Raw genomic sequence first — 21,884 nt, 5'->3', positions numbered from 1 at the left:
CGCCATATTGAAAACTTTCCTCCTCACACGACAACTCGCAAGTCCCCCACCCCCACCCATCACACACCCCCGCACCCCGAGAAGGAGGCGAGGACCAGCCACGGAGCCGTGCGGGCCCAGAGCCCTGCCTCCGCGCCCGCGTCTCAGCCGGGCTCGGGAGGACTCCCCAGCGACCACCCCGGCGGCTGCCAACCACTCCAGCCCGCACCGCTGCCGGGCGGTGCAACGCACCGGCCCCCGGAGCCGCACCGACCTAGCCCCCTCCGGCAGCCCCGCCGGAGCCCGCGGTCCTCACGGCCCACATCCCACCCGGGACGGGGCCCCCCGCGCCTTCCTCCCACCGCCGCATCTCCCACCCTCGGAGCCACCCCAAACTTGACCGGGCCCGCCGGACGACCGCTCCCCGCCCCCGCGCCTCCGGCCTCCCGGGCCGCGCGTCCTCGCTCCCTCCCCCAGCCGCGAGCAGGATCCGGGGTGCTGGCTGACTCACCGGCGGCGGCCGCACCTTACAGATCCCAGTCTGCTCGGCTATGGGCCGGATCTTGTGGATGAAAGCGAAGGGGTCCGCGAACTCTTCCCAGCTCGGCTCGAAGACCGGACACTCGGGGGGAGGCAGGAACTCTCCCAGCGGGCCCGGGCCCCCGAGGGGCAGCGCCGGGCGCGGGCCTGGGGGCAGCGTGGTGGCCGGCTCCATCACCGCGACCTGGGCAGGGGCGAGCACAGGGCAGGCTCCGCAACCGCGGCAGCGAGCTCCGCTCCGTCCGAAACCCGTGCAGACGCACAGCTCGGGCGACAGGTCCGACTTCTACTAGCAACGGCAACACCTAGGGCTTTTTCAGCCTTCCTCCGACGACGTCTTGCCGCTACCCCACGCCGTGCGCCTCCGCCGCCACGGCGAGGAAAAAAGTCCCTGCTGCCACCCCGAGCCAGGTCTCGCCCCGCCCCCTAACCGGGAGGGGCAGGGGCCTTCCGCCTTGGATGTTTATCCTTAATGCTTCAGTTGACCACTGAAGTTTCAGAATTCTTCCTCTCAAGAAGTTAACAGTCTAGTAGGGAGAACAGAGCTACAATCCATCAATCACGTCATATATTTTGCCACGAAAGATTTGCTTAGTAAAACCCGAGAGGCAGAGTACTGAAATTGGAGGATTCTCCAGGTAGAGAAAACAGCTTGAACACAAGGAACAGCAAGGACAGACACATAGAGTAATGAGGATAGTAATAACTCTTCGAGCACTTGCTTATCCTAGACACTGTGTAAAGTGCAAGTGCTTCTCGAGATTGTTTTGTCTGTGAGGGGATTAAGCATTTGACCAAATCCAACAGTTCAGACAATTTACTGGAAAGTAGGGTCGTTGCACAGAAATCTACACATATACAAGGTTGGACTTGAGCAAAAGAATCTTGAAATAATCCAATCAAGGAATGATGGGGCCTAAATAAATTCAGCAGCGCTATAGGTTAAAGTGAAATTGTAGGAAATAAAAGCTAGACTAGGAAGGGACCAGAAGAATAGCATACTAAGGGTCTGACAGATGGCATCCCTGGGACAAGCATCCATGCGCATGTCATTCTAGGGAAGATGTACTCACCCCTGAACAGGCTGAGCCTGAGATGTCTCTGCTACACAGATTTTCAACAGGCTAAAAGGTACAACAGGTCTGAAGGAAAGCGATCAGAACTGAAGGTTTAATCCCAGTGTTTCGGAGGAAGTAACGGAAGAGCTGAGAGGTTAAGTAACTATGAAGTCCAAAGATGGGGGGATGGCCCCAGAAAAAGTCAGGTCATAAGTAGAACTTGAACACAAAAATGATTTCTTTAATCTAGAAAGCAACCAAACTCGTGGAAAGACTACCTGCCACTGTATAAGGAGGGATCAGTGGCTCCACAGCCCTCCTTTCAGAATAGACCATCACTCTTAGCCTCTGGGTTTAGGTTTTAATAGGACTAATATGATCTAGGCTGGCCTGGAACTCTATATATAGCCAAAGATGACTCTGATCTCCTGATCATCCTCCTGCCTCTACCTCTTAAATGTTGGGATTACAGATATATCCCATCACACAGAGACCATGGTTATGGTTCTTCAGCTTAAAAATGGAAAGAGAAGTTAGATGTGGTGGCACACACCTTTAATCCTACACAAAGTTCCAGGCCAGCCAGACCTGCATAATGAGCTCCCGCATCAAAAACCAAGCCGGGAGAGACAGAGGCAGGCGGCTCAGCAGATTAAGGGCATTTGCATTTGAGGATGTAAACTGAGTTTCCAGATCAATGCCCATCAGCTCCCAGCTGCCTCTTCACTCCAGCCTCAGAGGCTCTGATGTCTCTCCTGGCCCCTACAAGCAACACACACATTTTTAAAAAATTTTTTATTAGATATTTTCTTCATTTACATTTCAAATGCTATCCCAAAAAGTCCCCTATACCCTCCCCCCCACACACACTCCCCTACCCACCCACTCCCACTTCTTGGCCCTGGCATTCCCCTGTACTGAGGCATATAAAGTTTGCAAGACCAAGGGGCCTCTCTTCCCACTGATGGCCAACTAGGCCATCTTCTGATACATATGCAGCTAGAGACACGAGTTCTGGGGGTACTGGTTAGTTCATATTGTTGTTCCACCTATAGGATTGCAGACCCCTGCAGCTCAACACACATTTTTAAATTTTTTTTAAATATAAAAAATACAAAATACAAAACATTTTTCAGTGAAGGGGAGAAAAGCCCCAGTCTTTAATAAGTTCCATCGAGGTACCCGGCCTCTAAAACAGTTCAGCAATTCTTGAAGAAGGCAAAACTTGTCTTAGCTCTACAGGGATTTGGAGCCTGAATAAGTACTCTCCTCTGCTGCTGCAGATGAGATGGAACCCAAGAAACAGTCAATAATCTGTTCATTAAAAACAATTACAGCAGGTTATAAAATCGTGGGAAACCTAGGGGAAAAGTCTAGAATTTGCATTTTTGAGTCAAGGTTTCACTATGTAGCTCTGACTAGCCTGAAACTCACATATTGGCTGGCTTCTAACTCAGAGGTGCTAGGATTAAAGACATGTCACCTCACCCAGCTTGCCATATTTTTAAACCTTGCTGATTTTTTTTTTCCGTGATAATGTATTGAGGGGGAAAAATTGAAACGGGATTGCATACTTGTAGCCAAAGCTAGCCTGGAACTCACAATGAAGCCCAGGCTGACCTCATTCCCAAAGGCTAAGATTTCAGATGATCTGTCATGTTGATTGAAAAGAAAAATCTTTTATTTTCGCACTTGGCCCTGACCCTGGATGTTATAAACGTTGTGTGTGTTTGGGGGTCTTGCTGGAGTTGACTTTCTGTCATGTTCTTTGCTTTGGGAAAGGACAGTACTTTCACCTTTGACATTGGCATCCTACAAACCAAGTAGGTTATAATTTTCAGACCTCTGGACATAAATTGTGGGTATGTAACTGGAGGGTACGAACTTAGGAAGTCTCTCAGTTGTCTATGACCTAGGCATCTTCTCTCCCAACTTTCAAGGTCTACTAGTGCTGCTTCCTCTATTTCCGGTAGTGATCCTAAATGATGAGATGCTAGTGGTCTCAGATCAACCAGAGAAACGCTGAGGGAGCCGGCGGTTGCCAAGCTTAGTCAAGAGAACCTAGGGCCTGAGAGGGATCTCTACTTAAAGGCAACCGCTCCCCCGCCCCTCAGAAGATGCTTCCCCTTGCCCTTTATGATGTGTGTTTACATGGGCGGAGGGATCCCTCTCCAGCTGACAGCCACACCGCGGCCGGCTCTTCTTTTTTTAAAGAGCCTAGCCACAGGCGATGATTGGCCGCGGCCCGAGCCGACTCAGCCTCCGGGGGCGGGGCCCGGCCCGCATTGTCTAGTGCAGGGCCGGCTGGACGCCCCAGAGGCCGGACCTGGGTAACCCCGGCCTGGAGGTGCCTGGTCTCGGGCTCCCAGAGGGCTGGGAGCGAGGGCTGGGCGGAGCCACAGCGCCAGGTTTTCGGGGAAAGAGGGGCTGCAGCCCCGGCGGCCGGAGTAGAACCGAGCCCGCTCAGAGTGCCACGTCTCCAGGAACCCCCCTCCTTACTCTTGGACAACACTCCGCCTCCGCCCCGGACTCCGTCCCCCAACCACCCCATGAGTGCTGGAGAGCCTCTAGATACATCCCTAGGGATCGATGTCTTTATCCGGCCCAATCAGCCGTCAGACCTCAACCTCCCCCAGCAGGCTGAGTTCCAACTCCGGCCTGCACCCCAAGAGCGCAGCCTGTGCCCTAAATCTGCCTGCTGGTCTAAGAGGCGCTGGTCCTCCTTCCGGTCGCCGTGCAGTGGAGACCAGGCTTCTGGGTTCCAAACGCGAGGAAGGACTTTTCCTCTCGCTCTCCGTCGATGTCGCCCCCACCCCTCCCGCCGCGCTCCGGGTCTGAGCCACAGATGGGGGGCGGGGGGGGGAGCAGGCCTGGCTCCCCAGAAGCCCGGGAGGGGGCGGCGGCTAGCGCAGCACGTAGCGCACGTGTCGGTCCCGCTCCCCCACCCCCCTCCGCAGCGCTGCTGCCTCGACGGGGCTCCGGTGTCGTCCGTGTGCCTTCCTTCCGCCCTGGCCTTACTGGTAGTGCGTCGGGTCTACTACTACCCGTATTTTCCGGTCCCCATCCTCTGCTTTCCCAAGTATCAGCAATGCACCATCTCAGTTTCTCATCTCCAGTTCAGTGACATCAGAACTCAGCCCCTTTCGTACTCTGGAATATTTGGTGTCAGGTGTCCCCGGAGCAACCGTGGGACGTCCCTCTGCTTTGCTTGTTTTGTGTCTTTCCAAAGGTCTCGTTGCTACTCTTTATTGATAGTTTTATAGCTCGGCATCCGTTTCCCAGCGGAGTCCCTGCTAACTCCTCAGCACGTGCCCCACCCCTTGGTAAGCCGCTAGAGGGAAGGCGTAAGTCAGTACCAGGCACGTGGGAGTTGCTCCACAAATATTTGTAGAAAGGGAGGGGAGATGGCCTTGAGTTTCTGTGACTCCAACTGTCTGAGGACGAAGCTTTGAGCTGGACACCGAGAAGAATCTAGTCGTCTCACAATAACTCGGTGGTGAAGTGTTGGGCAGCCCACACAGTGTGAGAATACAGGAAGATAAAGCTTGCTTCCTCCCCATTCCCTCCTCTGCTTAATTCCACTGGAGCCAGTATCCCTCCCTCTCGGCTGCAAGGCCTTCTCTGTGGGATAGCTGTACTCTCTTGGTCCCCACCCCCGGCTGACACCATGATAAAGGGTCTCATTATGGGCTCTGACCTTGGAAAGCAGGTCTGGTCTGGGGGAAGCATCTTCTAAACACCACCACCGCCTCACCCCTACACATTTCTGAGGTACACATACAAGGGAGGGGAGGAGGGGAAGGCCTCTCCTAGACTGGAACTACAGCAGAGCTACGTACAGTCCCAAACCCTGCCCCTCGCCACTCCCGGAATCTCTGCTGACTCAGCAGCTCAACTGCAAGGCAGAAAACTTACACCGTCGGTGTAACTGGGTGTGAAACCCAAAGAACTAGACCCTTGTGTGGATCAGACACTCTCATATGGAATGTTCCCACGGTGGTGCTGGCCCTACCCACGGGCTGGGAGGCGCAAGGTAGCCCTCACCAAGGCTTGGGCTTCGGGTGCTTCTTCCCATTCCGGTTGGACCACTTTGGAGGCCTGAGCCTCTCAAGGAACAGTATTTAATATTTTTATGATTTGTTTTGGAGACAGGGTCTTTTTATGCAGCTCAAAATGGCCTCAGATTCACAAACTGACCTCAGACTCACAGCAATCCTCCTGCTTCAACCTCCCTTAGTTCTGAGGCAAAGAACAATCTTGTGCTCCTGAAGGGTGAGAAGAAAGTCATACTACCCCTTTGCTCCCCTAACTCCTCTCAGCATGTCCTGTCCCTCAGATAGCTCAAGTGTTTAGACTTCTCTGTATCTGGAATATAACACGCTGGAACCTTCTCTGTATCTATCTAATTGAAATTCCCCAACCAACCAAATTACATTGTATGTTCAGTATAGCATGACTCCCTTTTTTGTTTTTACATTTTCCTTCCCTGACACGAACAACTAATGCATAGAAAGGGAGGGAGGGAGGGAGGGAGGGAGGGAGGGAGAGAGAGAGAGAGAGAGAGAGAGAGAGAGAGAGAGAGAGAGAGAGAGAGAGAGAGCTGAAATACTGCAATATTGCTCTATTGCTCTATTGCTCTATCAAAAGTCAGGGCCAATAGCTAGGAGTCATTCATAGTCTTCTAGACACACCAACCATATGAAAAAAGAGACACTGAGACTCCCATTAATCAGCCAAGATCACACTAATAACAGCTGAGCCAGGATGAGAATGGCAAAGTCAGCACCTGCCTTTGATCTTTCCCAAACACTAGGCTGGCTTCTGAAAACTATCAGACACAGGGACCTCACCTCATCTCCAGTCAGCTGTGCCTTCACCTTCTGCCTGGGTCCCACAACTCCCTTCTAGGCTGCTGTGGCTACAAACCATGACTGTAGTAATCTCCGGTGTTTTGTTTACATAGGAGCAACCATTTCACAAAATCTCCTTATACAGTGATGTACCTGTATGCTGGTTGAGCCTTGTGAAGTTGATTTTTTTTTGTGACCCATGATGGACTGTGTTTGAGAATAGACTGCTCTAAGGCTAGTTTTTCTGACAGTTTTGGCAACTTTAAAAAGATGTACGAAGCCGGGCATAGTGGCACATGCCTTTAATCCCAGCATTCGGGAGGCAGAGGCAGGTGGATTTCTGAGTTCAAGGCCAGCCTGGTCTACAAAGTGAGCTCCAGGACAGCCAGAGCTATAAAGAGAAACCCTGTCTGGAAAAAAAAAAAAAAAAAAAAAAAAAGATGTACGAAGGTACAGAGGGACAAGCAGGTGAAGATGCTGGAAGGCCACCAGGCACAAGCCAAGGGGAGAGAAAGGCCTTGGAGAAAGAGTCCCAATAACAAGCTAACATTCTGATCTTGGGCATATAGCTTCCAGAATTGTCAATAAATGTATGTGGTTTAAACAAATTCCTTCAAATCGGTCTCTTTCTTGATATACGGATATATCTAAGTGATGCAAATGTATGGGTACATAGGCACAAATCCTATTGGTTTTTTTTCCCTAGAGAGCCCTTAGAAATTACCTATAGCGGGGCTGGTGAGATGGCTCAGTGGGTAAGAGCACCCGACTGCTCTTCCAAAGGTCCAGAGTTCAAATCCCAGCAACCACATGGTGGTGGCTAACAACCATCCGTAACAAGATCTGGCGCCCTCTCCTGGAGTGTCTGAAGATGGCTACAGTGTACTTACATATAATAAATAAATAAATCTAAAAAAAAAAAAAAAAAAAAAAAAAAGAAATTACCTATAGCAAGTCTTCCTCAAATACCTAATCTTTCATTTCAGCCACTGACCCTCCCTCCCCCGTCTCCTCGCTGACCCCTGAAACACTGTCCCCACGGTATAGAAAGCTAGAAATTATACCATGGCGCTTCTGATTGAGTTTTACTGTGGCTCACTCATTTGCATTCTTCCCCTCATCCTCCTCCCCACTCTGTTCACAGCCTATCGCACCCAGGAGCCACTTTGTGATCCACATCTTTTTGTTGTTTGTTTTTGTTTGTTTTTGTTTATTGAGACTGAGTTTCTCTATGTAGTCTCGCTCAGAACTTGATTGGTAGTGCTGGGGTGACAGGATTACCACTCCCCACTCAACCCCTCCCCTCCCCCCCTCCCCACCTTGGCTATGTTCCATCTCATAACACCTTAGGCAAAATAAGTGCCAAGCATAAGGCCAAGATGTATGTAAGTTCTTCCAGTTTTTGTTTTGTTTGGGGTTTTTGAGATGGTATCCTGAGCTGACATTGAACTATGTGGTCCAGGATAACCTTGAATTCCTGATCCTCTTTCCTCTGCCTTCCAGATGCTGGGATAACAAGTGTGTGCCACCACACTGTTTTTTTGTTTTGTTTTGTTTTGTTTGGTCACCCCATTTATACAGACTCTTGCTATATAGCCCTGAATGGCCTGGAATTTCCAATGTAAACTTGGCCTGAACTCACAGAGATCTCCCTGCCTCTCTGCCTGGAATTAAATCTGGCCCAACTAACTTGAAATTTTTTGAGCTCTCCTTTTTTCTTTCTTTCTTTCTTTTTCTTTTCTTTTTTTTTTTTAATTCAGATTTTCAAACAATGTGGCCAGACTGTGTGGAGCACCAGCCTCTCCATCGGCCAGATGACAGCTATGGGCGGATGAGTTCCCTTAGTCCCCAAACAAGGACACAAAGGGGGATGTGTTCCTCACCATCTCCAACCTGCAGGTATGGTTCATCCTCCCAGGATTAGAGGAGAATTCTGACTTCAGCCAAATTCAAGTCCTTAGCGAGGACATCCAAGACCAACACTGTGGGGCAGATTGACAACCGCCCCTAACTGCAATGTTAAGGAGGACCTCGAGAGGTGTCAGGTCTCACTCAGATTTATTCTCTCCATTTTGTTTGTTTGTTTCTGCCTCCTCTAAATCCTTCAGAGAAATAGGAATCTGGCAGTAACAGACAGACAGACAGACAGTCTCTCTGAGTAGTTGTGTATCCAAAAGTACAATGTGGACAGCAATGTAGAAATCAAGGAGCTGGAGTTTTCAAACATTCAACGAAAAGAAGGCCAAGCTGACTTCCATGGCAGAGAGTGGTGACTGTTGACTACCTGTAATTCAAGTAGTTGATAGGCTGAGACAGGAGGATTGGCATGAAGTCAAGGCAGCCTCTAAGCTACTGAGTGAGACCCAGTCAAGAGTGAGAGATTCCTTATATAGAAGAGTACAATTTCGGCTGTAAAAGCTTCCAGGCTACCTAGCTGTAAATACCCTGTATCTGACGCCGTGTCGCCCAAGAAGGCGATCAGGTTTAGAAATATCCAGAGGGATCTTACGGTAACCTACATCAGCCCGCCAAGATGGCGATGCAAGCAGCTAAGAGGGCGAATATTTGCCTCCCACCTGAAGTAAATCGGATTTTGTATATAAGGAATTTGCCATACAAAATCACAGCAGAAGACGTGTATGATATATTTGGGAAATATGGACCTATGAGTCAAATCAGAGTAGGGAATACACCTGAAACCAGAGGAACAGCCTATGTGGTCTATGAAGACATCTTTGATGCTAAGAATGCCTGCGACCACCTATCAGGATTCAACGTTTGTAACAGATACCTTGTGGTTTTGTATTACAATGCTAACCGGGCATTTCAGAAGATGGACACCAAGAAGAAGGAGGAGCAGCTGAAACTTCTCAAGGAAAAGTATGGCATCAACACAGATCCTCCCAAGTGACTAGCAGCCACGCGTGGTCCTGGTTCCCTGTTCTCTTCCTTTGTAATTAGTACTGAATACGGTGATTTCTTATTTGAGAACTAGAATGACTTGTGTGAGAGTTTTCTAGCATTAGAAAATATAATGTTAATAAACTTGTAGCTTTTTTGTAAAAAGAAGAAGAAGAAGAAGAAAGAAGAAGAAGGAGAAGAAGAAGAAGAAGAAGAAGAAGAAGAAGAAGAAGAAGAAGAAGAAGAAGAAGAAGAAGAAGAAGAAGAAGAAGAAGAAGAAGAAGAAGAGTAGTACAATTTCATGGAGTTCCTGGTACATGCCGAGAGTGAGTGTGTGGATGATTCTTTAAGTTCTTACAAAAACCCTAGAGCCATAATCTTAGCCCTTGAGAGGTGAAAGCTCACAAATCAGAAGTTCAAACATGCTTTATTTCTTTAGTTACTTATTTAAGGCAGGCTGGCCTTGAACTCTCAGAGATCCACCACACCGGTCTCCCTAGCGCTGGGGTTGATGGTGTGCACCACTAGATTATGTATATGAGTGTTTTGCCTGCATGTACGCATGTGCCTGGTGCCCATAGAGAGTGCTGGAGCCCTGGATCTGGAGCTGCAGGTTATGGGTTGCCAATACAAGTAAGGAGTCTAAAGCCAGCCTTAGTTACAGAGTAAAATCATATCCATCATGAACTACATGAGATCCTGTCTTAAACAACAAAAGAACCCTTAGGCACTTGAGGGTAGTCATCTGTCATCTTCCCTTGATAGGGGAGGAGCTGGGCATCAGAAAGACTGAGTCATTTAACCAAGATCACATGAAAAAGTTAAACAGAAGCAGATTCTAGCCTAGTTTGTCTGGGCCTATAATCTGCTGTTTGTTTGTTTGGGTTTTTTTTATTTTTATTTGTTTTTATTTTAATTTTTGCATTCTCAAGACAGGGTTTCTCTACACAGCCCTGGCTATCCTGAGGTCCCCTGCGTGCTTTAACCGTGGTTTGCCCATAACCCTTCTCTGGCTCCTGGCACTGTCATCGTGGTTTTTTGGTGAATAGATTACTGTCAACTATTAGGAGTCTCTCACAACCATGAGCTAATATAAAAGACTTGTTGAGCATGGTTCACCCAGCCAGGTACTCTCTGCAAAATGCTATAGACATAGTTCCAAATGTCTGCCCTTCTGGAGCTTATAATTCTAGGCTAGTGAACGGTGACAGACAATAATCATAGCAACAGATGCTCAGGAAAACTTAACAGACCACCCAATAGGTAGGGAAGGACTGAAGTGGTCCTGAAGTGGCGCTGGGCTCCATTAGTCAGTGACTGGTGCAGGGCAGCAAAGAGCACATCTGAGCTCCTGGCTCAGTGGCAGGGAAGGAGCAGCAATGGGGTAAACCTACACAGGAACATTCTAAAAGAACCACATGTTCCAGAGTCCTATATGCCTTATGGGCCATCCTCCAAGAAAACAAGCCTCCAAGTCTAGAGAAAGAAACCTCACAGGCAGGCCATAGCCAGGAACCAGGACTTTCTTTTTTTTCTTTTTCTTTTTTTTTTTTTTTTTTTTTCAGTTTTTCGAGACATCGAGACAGGGTTTCTCTGTATAGCCTTGGCTGTCCTGGAACTCACTCTGTAGACCAGGCTGGCCTCGAACTCAGAAATCCACCTGCCTCTGCCTCCCAAGTGCTGGATTAAAGGCGTGCGCCACCACGGCTGGCTATTTTCCTGTTTTTGGACAGGTCTTTTTATGAAGTCTATGTTGGCTTCTAACTCATGATATTCCTACCTTAGACTCCCGAGTGCTAGGATTACAGGCATATGCTACCACACTAGATTTTTATCTATAATTTTAATTTTTTAAAGTATCTTATGTATATTTTTTGCCTACATGTTTGTTTGTAATGTATGTATGTATGTATGTATGTATGTATGTATGTATATACCACATGCATGTGTAATGCATGTAAAAGTCAGAGGAAAGCATCAGATTTCCCGGAGCTAGAGTTGCAGGCTGTTTTGAGCCTCCATGTGGGTTCTATGACTCAAACCTGGGCTCTCTGCAGGACCAGCAAGTATTCTTAACCATTGAGCCATCTCTCCCAGCCTTCTTTGATTTATAATTTTTGCTTTGGGGGTAGTTGTTTGGTTTGTTTGGGGTTCTTGTTTGTTTGTATTTTGCTTTGTTTTGAGATAAGGACTCACTACATCCAGCAACACACACACACACACACACAGAAGGCTGGGATTAGCCAGAGAGAGTGAGAAGGAAAATAAAGCTTTAGGACCATGTTCATTGATGCATTAGGAAAAGGATAAACCAGGGAAGGTAGGTGTCAGAAAGGAAGCAGTTCCAGGCGGAATCAAAACTGTAGATCTGCTGAGAAAGAATTCAAAGTGGGCTAAAGTCCACGCTCCCAAGGACCTGCTGTGTAGAATTTCAGAGAAGTGGGACAGAACTTGAAACATGAGTTCAAGAGAGGTATTATTCTTTTTGACTTTCCTTCCTCAGGAAGATAACAGACCTGCTTTTTCCATGATGACAAAGGCCCAGTAGAGAGGGAGAAGAGATCGTGCAAAAGAAAGAGGATGAAAGCAAGGCTGACAAACTCAGAAGGTGAGAGGGAGTAGAAGTAGGAGGCCAGGAAGGAACCCTGTGGGACTGGGAGAGACTGGGCGGAGTCGCCCGCCAGGACAGACGCACTGTATGATGGGGCAGGCGCGGTGGTTCTCTGTGCGCTGTTTTCTCTGCAAGGTGGTTTCTGCATCTCTTTTCTCCGTTCAAAGAGAGCCCCTGCTGCCTTTTTAGGGCAAATAATAATTTGTAGGTAGGGATTATGAAGTACACACTCATCGCACGTATCCAGTACCTATGCCCCTCTGATGCTCTGAGTCGGGGGTGGGGGTGGGGGTGGGGGTGGGGGTGGGGGTGGGAGTGGGGGACTGGGACAGAATAGTAACATCACAGAGGGAGCTGAGCTCAGGCGAGTAAGCAGCAGAGACCTCAGGCGCTGTCCTTAACTCCTAGAGTGACTGACTCCCTTTCCAGCTCCTCTTGCCCTTTGTTCTGCCTTCTACAGAACAGCGTTGACCTGCGAGGGTTGAGTAAGAAAAGAATTCTCTGCTGCCCAACACTGTCACAGGCAGGACTGAAGTGAACCGAGGTATGTCTATTGTGCTGAGGGCTTTTAACTGTAGTTATATAACCCTTTTCCATTAAGCATACTTGTCCATGTATTTATGGTTTGGAGAAGTCTGTTCATCTGGATGTTTTATACAGAATTTCATAAGTGAATCACTCACATGACAAAAAGCCTTAAGGAAGACAGGGAAGAAAGTTTAATCTTATTATGAGTAAGGTTTTTTTGTAACTATTATCAAAAAATTAGGGGAGAGATGCATGTTAATGCCTATCACAACACTCTGGACTGAGGAAGGGCTCAGCACTCAAGAGGGTGAGATGCACCAGGCAGTGGTGGCACAGGCCTTTAATCCCAGCACTCGGGAGGCAGAGGCAGAGGCAGGCGGATTTCTGAGTTCGAGGCCAGCCTGGTCTATAGAGTGAGTTCCAGGACAGCCAGGGCTACACAGAGAAACCCTGTCTCGAAAAATCAAAAAAAAAAAAAAAAGAAAGAAAGAAAAAAGAAAGAAATTTAGGCCTGGTGTGGCATATGTCCTTTAATCTTCCCACTTTGGAGGTAGAAGCAAGCAGTTTCAGGACAGCCAGAGCTATCCTGATGAGAGACCCTGCCTCTAAAAAAACAAAGGGTAATAATATTAATTAACAAGTTTATTAATTTAAAAATATTAAAGCCTACTAAGATGGGAAACATTGCTGAGAATGAAGGAGATTGGAGGATACTGTGGCCACTGGAGCGCAGAAACCACAGGACTACAATTCTTTTTTGTGTCCTGAGTATGCAGGCCAAGAATGGAATTCGTTGACAAGGCCCATGGGAGCCTTGCTTCTCAAGGCTGAGGAGCAATCAGAAAAGATACTCAAGAATAGGGCTCGATGCAGGCACCTCTGAGCCTGAGCTGGCCTGTGTCCCAGTAACCCAACACTCACTTACCTTACTCAAGGAAACAGAATCCTGTTCTAATTGAGGCCTAAGTATGAGTAAAGACAGGACTATATTAAGAATATCTTTGGGGGCTGGGGAGATGGCTCAGCAGTTAAGAGCACTGGCTGCTCTTCCAGAGGTCCTGAGTTCAATTCACACATGGTGGCTCACAGCCATCTGTAATGGGATCCAATGCTCTCCTCTCACCAGAGTAAAATGACAGTGTATTTACATACATAAAATAAATAAATAAGCTGGGCAGTGGTGGCGCACACCTTTAATCCTAGCACTTGGGAGGCAGAGGCAGGTAGATTTCTGAGTTCGAGGCCAGCCTGTTCTACAGAGTGAGTTCCAGGACAGCCAGGGCTATACAGAGAAACCCTATCTCAAAAACAAAACAAAACAAAACAAAATAAAATAAAAAAATGAAAAAGAAAGAAAGAAAGAAAGAAAGAAAGAAAGAAAGAAAGGAAGGAAGGAAGGAAGGAAGGAAGGAAGGAAGGAAGGAAGGAAGGAAGGAGAGAGAGAGAGAGAGAGAGAGAGAGAGAGAGAGAGAGAGAGAGAGAGAGAAAGAAAGAAAGAAAGAAAGAAAGAAAGAAAGAAAGAAAGAAAGAAAGAAAGAAAGAAAGAAAGAAAGAAAGAAAGATCTTTAAGCCGGGTGGTGGTGATGCAGGCCTTTAATCCCAGCACTCAGGAGGCAGCCTGGTCTACACAGGGAGTTCCAGGACAGCTAGAGATATGCAGAGAAACCCTGTCATGAAACAAACAAACAAAAACAAACTGTTAGCCACCACTGCCTGGCTAATAGTTTGACTTTTATTTTTTGTTTTAAATGCAGAGAATACAATGCCCATCTGTTTCCTAGTACAAACTGGCATGCTAATAACATTCCAGCTAGCACTTATCATTCTGAGAAGGGGAAAGTTTGGGAGAGTTGAAACTCCAAACAAATAGATGAAGAGAGGCAGCATATGTCATGTCATCACAGGATAGGTGACCTTCTCTCTCTAGGAAGGGAACAGGGTTGTGTTCTGTCAGGCTCCTAGACCAGTGTGTGTTCATGTAAATTAACAGTATTCTTAGGGGAGAGGGGAGGCAGTATTCTTAGGGGTGGGGAGGATAGGGCAAGGGGGAGAGCAGTTGGTCTCCCATATGTATACTGACCTCTCATTGTAGGAGCCCTATCCCAGTGCAGACACAATGCACTGTTCTGTCAGGACTTGCTTCAGAGCCTCTGTGGCCCTCATATTCCTGTGGCTCTTCACCATCCTGCAAATCCCTGAGGAAAATGAAGATGTCAAAAATGTGGTGACTATTCTCTGGGAAACTGGAAGTGCATGGAGGGAGGACTGAGGACAGGCAGGCTGCCCAAGGCCCCTGAACTTTCCTTCCAAACTCCACTCCCTCTGAGTGGAGCTGGGTGTGGATCTACCCATTATTCCATAAACTAGCTGCATTTGCTTGTCATGTTTCTCAAGGTAAGAGACAAAGAGAGTCTACCAGGGCCCATGGATCTTCTGGCTCAAGGCCAGGCACTGCGTTGTACTCTCTCTACCTAAAAAGGCACATGGGAAGTTGGGAGAGAAAAAGTCTGTTGTTTTATGAAAGGAGCTATATTTTTTGCCTTTGTCAATGGTCCAGGTGATCAACCATGGCAGTAAGAATAATTTCAGATCACTAGATGACTGGCAGAACATCACCTTCAAGTATCTGAAAGAAATCCAGCAGAGAAGAAAAAGTGAGTGCCCGGAAGAGGGAGGATGTGGTGTCCCAGGAAGAGGAGGACCACAGGAGGGAAGAGGATGGGAAAGAGAAGGGCAGGAGGAGAAAAGGCCATGTGTCCAGGAACACTTGAACCTGCCTGACAGCTCCCTCCCCATCCTAGGACATTGACAAGTCAGGAGTATAAGGAAGGACAGATAGAGGTAGTTGTTTTAAATAGGTGGGATCAGGGGATGAAGGATAGTTCAGTGGTTAGGGGCGTTTGTTGTTCCTCCTGAGGATCTGAGTTCACATTTCCAGAATCTATCTCTCTCTCTCTCTCTCTCTCTCTCTCTCTCTCTCTCTCTCTCTCTCTCTCTCTCTCTCTCTCTCTCTCTCTTTCCCTCCCTCCCTCCCTCCCTCTCTGTCGGTCTCACACACACACACACACACACATACACACAAACACACATACCATACACCACACACACACATAACACTCATACACACACATACAAAAACACTAAAAAATAAAATAAAATAAAATAGGTAGAAACAATATCTTTTTTGTTTGTTTGTTTGTTTTATTTTGTTTTTCGAGACAGGGTTTCTCTGTATAGCCCTGGCTGTCCTGGAACTCACTTTGTAGACCAGGCTGGCCTCGAACTCAGAAATCCACCTGCCTCTGCCTCCCGAGTGCTGGGATTAAAGGCGTGCGCCACCACGCTCAGCTTAGAAACAATATCTTGATCACATATTATATTTCTTCATCTTACATTGTATAGACTCTCATCTGCCACACCATACGTCTTCACTTTGGGTAAACAAGTAGTATAACTCCCTTGTGTAACTTAACATTTCAATCTGCAATTATGATTCTGTCCTAGGAATGGTTGGCTGTGTGCCTCCTGTGGGATGGGTGGAGGTGGGGAGTGGATGATCCCGTGGCTTTTTGTTTGTTCGTTTTGGAAAATGGTCTCACTATGTAGACAAGGCTGAACTCAAGAGATCCTCCTGCTTCTGCCTCTTGAGTTCTGGGATTGAAGGCATGCACCATCATACAGTGCATTATATTTTATATTTAATTAAGCGAATGCATGTGTCTCTGTCTATGGATATATGTATAGGAGTACAAGTGTCCACAGAAGCTAAAAGAGGGCATCAAAGTCTCTGGAGCTGCAGTTACAGGCAGTTGTAAGCCTGCCAGGTGGGTGTTAGCAACTGAACACAGCTCCTCTGAGCAGTAGGCACTCTTAACCACTGGGCCATCTCTCCTGCTCTCATGTGGCCTTTTTTGGAGTGGGTGGCCTCAGCCATTGGTTTTTGTACATATACAAATATACATGTGTACATGTACAATGGTATAGGAATATGTATGGATCCCTGGGAGCTGTGGTTGCAGGTATTGTGAGCTACATGGCTTGTGTGTGAATGTAACTTTTATTTGTCACATATAATTGTCATCTCAGAGGCTTACTGCTGAACAAGCTCACCCTTTTTCGCTCTTTCTGAACTCTAGCTGGCTGGTTCAACTCAGCTGTTCTGGTTCAAAATCTTTTCCAAGCTGACTGATTCAAACTGGCTTCTCTCAGCTTCTCACTGAATTGCTCTGCTTAGCCTCAAACTAACTCCAGCAATTTGTTCTAATCTTCTGGCTCCCCATTCTTTGGCTTCAACTGTTTCTACTGCATGAACTGAATGGAACTGACCTCAACTCCACTGGACTGACTGACTGACTGACTGAACTGAACTCAACTAACTGAATCAACTTCAACCCTTCTCTGTCTTCCTGCTCTGCCTCTCAGCTCACAGACTCAACCAAAATGACTGGAACTCTGATAGCCTCCTACCTCTGTCTCCTGAGTGCTGGGATTAAAGGCACGCACCATCATGCCTGGACCAAAGCTTTTCTTTACCTAAACAAGGCTGGCCTCGAACTCAGAGATCTGTTTGCCTCTGTGTTCCAGCCAGAGTAGCCATGTTGCTGGATTAAAATCCTTTTACACTTGGGCGCTATGAACTGAACTCAGGTCCTCTTGCATGTCAAGCTTTTGGATAAGGTCTCACTATGTAGCCAAAGCTTGCCTCTTCCTTACTACGTATCTCAAGCTGGCTTTGAATTAAGCTCTTCCCACCTCAATGTCCTAGGTGCTTGGATTAAAGGTATGTACTCTCATGCCCAGCTTTAGAGCATATAAATAAAAGGGAAGAGAAATTAGTTGAAATATTAAAAAAAAAAAAGTTGTGGCCTACATGCATTTTTAGGTAGAGGAATTCAATGACTAAACAAAATATATCAGTGAAAAGGAAGATTAAATCACTGATGGGGAAAAAAATAAAGTTAGTCACTGTAAAAAAGAGCAAGGCCGAGCGTGGTGGCGCACGCCTTTAATCCCAGCACTTTGGGAGGCAGAGGCAGGTGGATTTCTGAGTTAGAGGCCAGCCTGGTCTACAAAGTGAGCTCCAGGACAGCCAGAGCTATACAGAGAAACCCTGTATCGAAAAAAAAAAAAAAAAGAAAGAGCAATTACTGGATTAAAGAATAGTGGAGGCAGAGGAGTCTTAGATCACTGAGCCCAAATTCTTTTCGTTTTATGGGTTTTAGGACTAAGCTCAGGGGCAAAAGGAATTAGGCAACAACACAGTCAGAAGTGGCAGAACTGGGGTAAAAATCCTTGGCTGGGGAAATAGAACAGCATAGATTGGGGTGCTCTCCCAGGTGTGTGAGTATCTGAGCACCAAAGTGGGGGGCAAGAGCTCTGTCAGCTTCCACATGCAGAAGTTGAGATAGGGACTCACAGGAACCTGGAGGCAAGAGCTGACTCAGAAGCCATGGAGGGCTGCTGCTTGTCTCCTCGGTTTGCTTTCTTCCATACCTCAGGACCACCTGCCGGGGTAGCCCCGCCCACAGGGAGCTGAGCCCTCCTACACTCATCATTAATCCAGAAAACGTCCACAGACTTGCCTACAGGCCCAAGTTATGAAGGCATTTTTTTTTCCAATTAATAGTCCTCCTTTCTGGATAACTGTAGCTTGTGTCACGTTGGCAAAACCCAAGACAGTGCACGAGAACAATAGAAAAGCCTTGGACTCCTGGATTCTAGAAAAAGTCCTTCCTTCCTTCCTTCCTTCCTTCCTTCCTTCCTTCCTTCCTTCCTTTCTTTCTTTCTTTCTTTCTTTCTTTCTTTCTTTCTTTCTTTCTTCCTTCCTTCCTTCCTTCCTTCCTTCCTTCCTTCCTTTCTTTCTTTCTTTCTTTCTTTCTTTCTTTCTTTCTTCTTTCTTTCTTTCTTCTTTCTTTCTTTCTTCCTTCCTTTCTTTTTTTAATAATGTATCTTCTTTAAAGGAACCATTGGGAAAATAGGTTGGCTGAAAGGCTTAAAGCAGAAGGAATTATAATAACCATAACAATTAGCAGATATTTATCAAGATCTTTAGCCATAAGCTTCAGGTTTAAGAAGAGTAAGAAGGGTTGGACATGCTGGCACATAGCTGCAATCTCGGCACTTAGGAGGCTGAGGCAGGAGAACTGCTGAGAGTTCAAGGTCAGCTTAGACAACAAAGTGAGTTTCAGGGCAGCAAGGTCTACACAGAAAGACCTTGACTTGGTGGTGGTAGTGGTTGATTGGTTGGTTGATTTTTGTTGCTGTTGTTGTTTTGTTTTGTTTTAAAGATTAATTTATTTATTATATGAAAGTACACTGTAGCTGTCTTCAGTCACTCAAGAAGAAGGCGTCAGATCTCATTACAGATGGTTGTGAGCCACCATGTGGTTGCTGGGATTTGAGCTCAGGACCTTTGGAAGAGCAGTCAGTGCTCTTATCTGCTGAGCCATCTCTCCAGCCCAGTTGGTTGTTTTTGAGACAGGGTTTCTCTGTGTAGCCCTGGCTATCCTGGAACTCACTGTATAGACCAGGCTGGTCTCAAACTGAGATTTACCCCACTCTGCCTCCCAAGTTCTGGGATTAAAGGCACAGGCCACCATGCCTAGCAAAAACCTGCTCTTAGAAAAAAAATATTCAGAAGGATACAGCAGCAATTAGCTTGGTATTTCTTTAAGTCTTAAATATATACAAGTGATATAGTTTAAACATATTCTGAAGATGGCCTCAGGATTCTGTAGGTCTAATAAAGTTGCAGATGAGGCTAAAATTTCTGGACTGCTGACCACATTTAAGAGTACTAAGAATGGGATCCAAAGAAGTGGTTCAGCAAGTTATGAGCACTGACTGCTCTTTCCGGGGACCCTCTTTTAATTCCCAGCACTCAAATAGCAGTTCACAACTGTCTGTCATTCTAGTTCCAGGGGATCTGATACTCTCACAGACTTACATACAGACAAACACCAATTCACATTAAATAAATAAATGAGTAAAAATAAAACAATAAATAAAAATAAATAAGTTGATCTTTAAACAGAACTCTAGAGCTATTTAAAGAGAGAGAGAGAGAGAGAGAGAAAGAGTAGCAAAATGTGCAGGCTTTGCCAAGTAAAGAAAAGAACAACATCCCAAATAGCATCCTCTGATCTTTAAGATTTGATTGTGAGTGAGTCTGCACACATGTGTGGGTCAGTGTCCATGGAGGCCAGAAGGAGGTGCTGAATGTGGCAGCTGGAGTTACAGGCAGTTGTAAGCTTCCTAACACGGGTACAGGGAACCAAACTAGTGTCTTCTGCAAGACCAGAGAATGAGCCACCTCTCCAGAGAGGGCCTACTCTCTAGTACTCTAGGGTTTGTTTTATTTATGATGGGGTCTCACTGTGCTTTAGAGCCCATACCGATCTCATGGTCCTCCTGCCTCTGCTTCCTTAGTACCAAGGTGAGGCTCCCGTCCTGCCTCACCGTGAGTCTCACCATTGGCTTCTCTAATCTTTTTGAACACTCTCATCACTACCGTCCACTGACAGTTGTCTCTATTTCACCTCTCAGCATGGCTGACAGTGGGGATCACCTCAGAGTCACGAGAGGGTCCAAATGGCCTCTTGGATACACTGGCCTCCCTGTACCACACCTCGTCCACATCCGAGCAGAAACAAATGACAGTGCTGGTCCACCTGGCTGACTCTGACCCCACCTGGATCAGGAGAACTATCATCCGGATTTCAAGTCTCTACAGGGCCCAGATCTTGACAGGGCAATTGCTACTGATCCACGCCCCACCTGATGCCTACCCCGCTGTGAACGATACCCAGAACGAGGTCTCTCGGGGGCAGGTCTACTCCAAGCAGAATGTAGACCATGCCTTCCTAATGAGCTTTGCCACGAAGCTCTCCACTTACTTCCTCTTGATAGAGGACAATGTCTTTTGTGCCCCCAATTTTGTCAACCACATTCGCTCGAAGGTGGGCTACAGGAAGCCCAACACATGGGTGCTCCTCGAGTTCTCTAACATGGGCTTCCTGGGCAAACTTCTCCACAGCAGGGACCTTCCACTCCTGGCCCACTTCCTCCTCCTCTTCCACAAGGAGCGATCTCTCAGCTGGCTGCTCCTCCACTTCCGCACCCTCCTGGGCCAGCAAAGTTCCATCCTCTGCCGACCATTTCTCTTTTACCACAGGTTGACTCACCTCACTTTTGAGAACAAGACCTTAGTAGGCCACGAAAAGGATCCTCCTGATCCATATACCCTCAGTGGAACTGTTTATACAGATATGAGGTTCTCTGATACCCACTCCCCGCAGAAGGCCTATACTCTGGATGAGTCGTTCTTCTGGTCCTACAATGTCACTACAGGGAACTATTTGACAGTGATTTTGAACAATCCAGCGAACCTCAACAGAGTACAAGTAAGAACGGGCTCCATCACGGATGGAAAGTACATCCTAGAAAAAGGACAGGTGGAGCTAGGCTATGATCCTGAAGGAACACCGCCACAATGCACCAGCTTTACCCTGCTGGGCCGGCTTGTGCAAGGGCAGATGGATCAGTTCATTCTGGAAAGCATTGGGTGTAAAGTAAGCTGCGTGAAGCTGGCAGTGAATGCTAATCAGGTCGGTGGTCTCATGATCAGGCATATTTACATCTGGGGGGAAAATGCCAAAAACAGAAAAGATGTCCAAAGAGACAATGATGATGACGACGACGACAGTTGATGTATCAGCGTATGAACAATTAAAAGCTCAAACCAGTTCATCTAGCCAGTCTGAGAAATCCAAGGGAACAGTAGACAGGAGAGCAGGCTCTCCTTCCCAAATGGAGCAGCCTCAGTCTCAGCCTTTGGCGGCCCTACGCACCCTGCTCACTGGGTTTGAAGAGGAAGGCTCAGACAGGCCCAGACATGTAGGACATTTCTATTATTGCCACCCCTGCCCCAGGTGAGAAGGGAGGGGCGGGGTTTTCCAACCAAAAGGCCTCAGAGTAGGCTTCCCTCCCTTCTGGCTAGGCTACTTTAAGAAACCTGAGATGCAAGAAGCAATATGTCACAAGAGATAGGACAGAGAAGCCAGGTCCCCTGATTTCCCACTAGCAACATCGCCTATCACCTTCCTTCCATCTGTGTGGGTATGAGACAGGTATTCTCTGGTACCAGAAGGAAGGGTGGGGGTGATGTGGTCTAGTTGTGGGAGACCACTGGGTCTGGGATATAAGACAGAGGTGACATCTCTGTAGAGCTACTGTGACAATCAGGTGTGATTAATGTGTGAGGGCTCATAATCATAAAGCAAAAATACTTCACATGGGGTCATGATGTCACCCAAGTTCATCAGGGGGCTGGAGAGATGGCTCAGCCGTTTAAGAGCGCTGACTGCTCTTCCAGAGGTCCTGAGTTCAATTCCCAGCAATACATGGTGGCTCATAGCC

The 21,884-nt window shown here is 47.2% G+C and overlaps 2 protein-coding genes and 1 pseudogene across 6 annotated transcripts in view; 2 read left to right on the top strand and 1 right to left on the bottom strand.

Annotated features, from left to right (window-relative positions):
- Window positions 1–886, bottom strand: part of Kdm5b (lysine demethylase 5B) — a 74,864-nt gene extending 73,978 nt beyond the window's left edge. Inside the window, exon 1 of the mRNA XM_021176317.3 lies at window positions 491–886. Within this exon, the coding sequence (XP_021031976.1) occupies window positions 491–694 (204 nt within the window). The 5' untranslated portion in view covers window positions 695–886. The remainder of the gene's footprint in view (window positions 1–490) is intronic.
- A 7,973-nt stretch (window positions 887–8,859) lies between these two features.
- Window positions 8,860–9,416, top strand: LOC110296875 (splicing factor 3B subunit 6 pseudogene; annotated as a pseudogene).
- A 2,596-nt stretch (window positions 9,417–12,012) lies between these two features.
- LOC110296853 (alpha-1,3-mannosyl-glycoprotein 4-beta-N-acetylglucosaminyltransferase-like protein MGAT4E) lies at window positions 12,013–21,768 on the top strand. 5 transcript variants are annotated; one of them, XM_085830109.1, is made up of 5 exons: window positions 12,013–12,147; window positions 12,400–12,483; window positions 14,560–14,691; window positions 15,025–15,121; window positions 20,013–21,768. In XM_085830109.1, the coding sequence occupies exons 3-5, from the start codon at window positions 14,584–14,586 to the stop codon at window positions 21,173–21,175; spliced, it is 1,368 nt and encodes a 455-aa protein (XP_085686235.1). In that variant the 5' UTR covers window positions 12,013–12,147; window positions 12,400–12,483; window positions 14,560–14,583; the 3' UTR covers window positions 21,176–21,768. The 5 variants fall into 5 exon arrangements, with proteins under 5 accessions (XP_085686235.1, XP_021021303.1, XP_021021320.1 ...); XM_021165644.2 differs by lacking the exon at window positions 12,013–12,147 and adding an exon at window positions 12,250–12,307; XM_021165661.2 differs by lacking the exon at window positions 12,013–12,147 and having other exon boundaries at window positions 12,263–12,483; window positions 14,560–14,688.
- The last annotated feature ends 116 nt before the right edge of the window (window positions 21,769–21,884 follow it).

This window comes from Mus caroli, unplaced genomic scaffold (assembly GCF_978045245.1).
Source record: "Mus caroli unplaced genomic scaffold, Mus_caroli_1 scaffold_1, whole genome shotgun sequence".
NCBI classification, from domain to species: Eukaryota; Metazoa; Chordata; class Mammalia; order Rodentia; family Muridae; genus Mus; species Mus caroli.
Note: the sequence above shows the minus strand (reverse complement) of the source record. Positions and strands in the feature narration are given on the sequence as shown.

What these genes read in the sequence shown, in the direction of transcription:
- LOC110296853 (XM_085830109.1), top strand. Translation starts at nt 14,584, where the DNA reads ATGCACTGTTCTGTCAGGACTTGCTTCAGAGCCTCTGTGGCCCTCATA. An exon ending in ATGAAGATGTCAAAAATGTG is followed by an intron (nt 14,692 to 15,024) that starts GTGACTATTCTC and finishes TCAATGGTCCAG; the next exon opens with GTGATCAACCATGGCAGTAA. An exon ending in AATCCAGCAGAGAAGAAAAA is followed by an intron (nt 15,122 to 20,012) that starts GTGAGTGCCCGG and finishes TTCACCTCTCAG; the next exon opens with CATGGCTGACAGTGGGGATC.